The sequence below is a fragment of the Peromyscus californicus genome, unplaced genomic scaffold (assembly GCF_007827085.1).
Source record: "Peromyscus californicus insignis strain IS unplaced genomic scaffold, ASM782708v3 Scaffold_10__1_contigs__length_136768540, whole genome shotgun sequence".
Lineage (NCBI taxonomy): Eukaryota > Metazoa > Chordata > Mammalia > Rodentia > Cricetidae > Peromyscus > Peromyscus californicus.
In genome coordinates this window covers 80,457,791-80,461,102 of record NW_026294391.1, presented here as the reverse complement: position 1 = coordinate 80,461,102, position 3,312 = coordinate 80,457,791, and the positions used below count along the sequence as shown (strand labels likewise).

The 3,312-nt window shown below is 38.7% G+C and overlaps 1 protein-coding gene across 1 annotated transcript; it reads right to left on the bottom strand.

Moving 5' to 3' along the window:
* Positions 1-470: 470 nt before the first annotated feature.
* On the bottom strand, positions 471-2,602 carry LOC128117053 (28S ribosomal protein S33, mitochondrial-like; the record flags this gene model as incomplete). The annotated part of the gene is made up of 2 exons (XM_052748870.1): positions 2,568-2,602; positions 471-777 (listed from the first exon to the last, which is right to left on the bottom strand). Coding segments are annotated over exons 1-2 (342 nt in total), but the record flags the coding sequence as incomplete, so codon positions are not given.
* Between the last annotated feature and the right edge of the window lie 710 nt (positions 2,603-3,312).

The following is a 3,312-nucleotide window of genomic DNA, read 5'->3' as shown; positions in this document are numbered from 1 at the left end:
TTCTCACGTATTTTTACTTTTTTAATTTTTTTCTGCTAAACAATAGTTTATCCATTCCACTAGAGAAGTAGGTAAACTTCAGATTGCAAAACCAATGTAAATATAATTTTGAAGAATTAGAATATCTTGAAGAAACCAGCCACAGCTTAACTGAAGTGGATGCAAACATGGGTTAATGTCTACTGAGGAAGGTCACCTTCCTCTAGTATGTGAAAAGTTTGTGAGATACACTTCCTTAGTCATTGAGGAAGGAATTTTCTTTCTTGATTAACTGATACTATTTTTTTTTCAATTTTTTTTTTTTTTTTTTTTAGTTTTTTGAGACAGGGTTTCTCTGTGTAGCTTTGCGCCTCTCCTGGAACTCACTTGGTAGCCCAGGCTGGCCTTGAACTCACAGAGATCCGCCTGGCTCTGCCTCCCAAGTGCTGGGATTAAAGGTGTGCGCCACCACCGCCCGGCACTATTTTTTTTTTTGTAGCTCTTTTCCCCTCTCCTTTCGTTGGTTTCCACTTTCCATGGAGCTTCTTTAGACGGCTTTGCTCATCCTTAAAATCCTGATGCTCATCTCTGTAAAGGCCAAGGAAATGGAGTGTGCCCATGAGCGCAAAATCCATGTTGTGATTTGGATACCAGTCATAAGTCTCTTTCTTTTGGGCCAAGGGCGGCTCACTAAACATATTCACCACTTTCATGGACTTTGAAGCAGTAGGCCTGGGCACTTCACCAAAGATTCGAGCACTCAGATGAGACATAGGCAGTGCGTATTCTGCGTCTGACCTTGCTCACGCGCGTTCCAGAAAAAGCGTTTTCAAAATTTTTATGTGTATGTGTGTGTGTGCCACGTGTGTGAGCATACCTACGGAGAACAAAGAAGAGGATGTCAGATCCCCTAAAGCTGGAGTTGCAGGAGGTTTTGAGCCACCTGACGAGTGTTGAAAAATGAACTTAGATCCCTGCCAGAGCAGCAAGCTCCATTAATCGCTGAGCCATCTCTCTAGCCCTCATAGTCTTACTTCTTATTAGCAAACATTCATTGTACGTAGTGCTGGGTTCCATAAAGACAGCTTCTTTCAACTATATCATATACGTCAATCCCACGCCTCTCCGTTTTTCCTCTCACTCTCTTTATTCAAAAGTTTGCTTCCTTTTACCAGTCTCCTTCTGCTTTTGTGATATGCACGCATGTGTTTCATTTTTTTAATTATTTAATTATTTTTATGTGAATGAGCTTTTTGTCTTACATGTATGTCTGTGCACCATCCTCACGCAGTGCCTGTGGAGGCCAGAAGAGGGCGGCAGATCCTCTGGAACTGGAGTCAGACGATTTTGAGACACCATGTTGGTTCTGGGAACCGAAATAGGGTCCTCTGGAAGAACAGTCAATGGTCTTAACTGCTGAGCTCACTCTCCAGGGGCTGTGTGTTTCGACTTAATCTATGGAAGAAAGGGTGTGTTGAAGTTTTCCATTTCGGTTGTTTTCTTCTCATTTTCTTGGAGGCACAACATATGATGGTTCTCAGATATTTACATAAAAATCAGCTGGAGTATTTTTTTTTTTAAATGCAAATTTCAAGACTACGGTATGCCTGAGGTGATGCCAAGAGTTCGCATTTTTCATAGGCACCATAGGTAATTCTTTCTTTTATTTTTAATTTTTAAAAATTAGAATATAGCCGGGCGGTGGTGGCGCACGCCTTTAATCCCAGCACTCGGGAGGCAGAGCCAGGCGGATCTCTGTGAGTTCGAGGCCAGCCTGGACTACCAAGTGAGTCCCAGGAGAGGCGCAAAGCTACACAGAGAAACCCTGTCTCGAAAAAAACCAAAAAAAAAAAAAAAAAAAAATTAGAATATAATTACATCATTTCCTCCCTCCAACCCTTCCCATACCCCCCTCATTCCCTCTTAAATTTATGGGCTCTCTTTTTAGTTGTTATTGTTAGACATGCACACACACATATATAAGCATAAAATATCAATACAACCTGCTGCGTCTGTTTAGTGTTGCTTATATATACATAATAATCGGGTTTACCACTTGGTATTAGATAACAAATTCAGGGGCTAATCCCTGAAGAAGACTAAGTATTCTTTAGTTCACTATAGGTAATTCTGATGCAGGACTATAGGTAATTGTGATGCACAAGTGTACTGTTGTAGAGCAGTGGCTCTCAGCCTTCCTGATGCTGTGACCCTTTAATACCATTCCTCATGTGTGCTCACCCCAACCATAACAGTATTTTCATTGCTACTTCATAGTTGTAATTTTGCTGCTGTTATGAATTGTAATATAAATATTTGATCTGCAGGATGCTCTTAGGCAATCCCTGCGAAAGGGTCATTTGATGTGCCCCACAGGTTGAGAGCCCTGTTGTAGAGTTTCTCCAGTTAGAAAACAACAGAACTCAAATCCCAGGTTTTTCATCAAGAATGAGAACCTGGGATTGTTTAATCTCTTTATGTTCCATTGTCTGTTTTATCTCTAGAATAAAAATAACAACCCTGCCTACCATGAAGTGTTATTCGGAACATTAAATTACTAAATGTCGATGGAAACGGCAGCAAAGTACCTGACCACATTGTTCATTTTGATGCACAGGCTCATGCTTTGTGTTTCTGTTGGCCATATTTTAAACATTTTCTAACTACTAAATCATTTTATATGAGATGTTTCCCACAAGTAACAAGCAGTTGTATCTTTTTCCAATTCAGTCTGAAACTCTCTAATGAGGGGTTGATTTTTTTATTCCTATAAATCATTTTGCTTCAATGTTTTCATGTTGTTTGTTGTATTTCTCTATGCTATTCTGCTTAAATATTAGGGAAATTCAACATGATTGTAATTTATCTTTTAATTAAAAAAAAAACTTTTATCTGTTTTTGCTTACCAATGTCAAAGCTTTATCTTTGTCCCACCCCATTTTTATTTTTACAATAAGTAAAAATATACAAACAATACTTTTCTAATTAAAGGTTTATAACAATTTTTAAAATAGAGCATTTCTTGGGTTCTGCTGCCCTGGTACACCATTTCTTGGGAAGGTAGAATAAAGATGAACATATCCAGATTCATAGCAATCTTCTATTTGCTTTGTGGTGCTGAAGATTAAACCCAGTTTCTTAACCCATGCTAAGCAAGGGTTCTATCACTTAACTACATTCTCCAGCCCAGAATCACATTTATTCTTAAATTTTGAATTAAAAAAATTTTCACCAGGCAATATCTCATTTTGCGCACCTCATTTATTTGGCATACTATCGACTCTTTCAGTTGATCTTTCTAAACTTTGGACTCTGCTTCTTCATCTATGCACA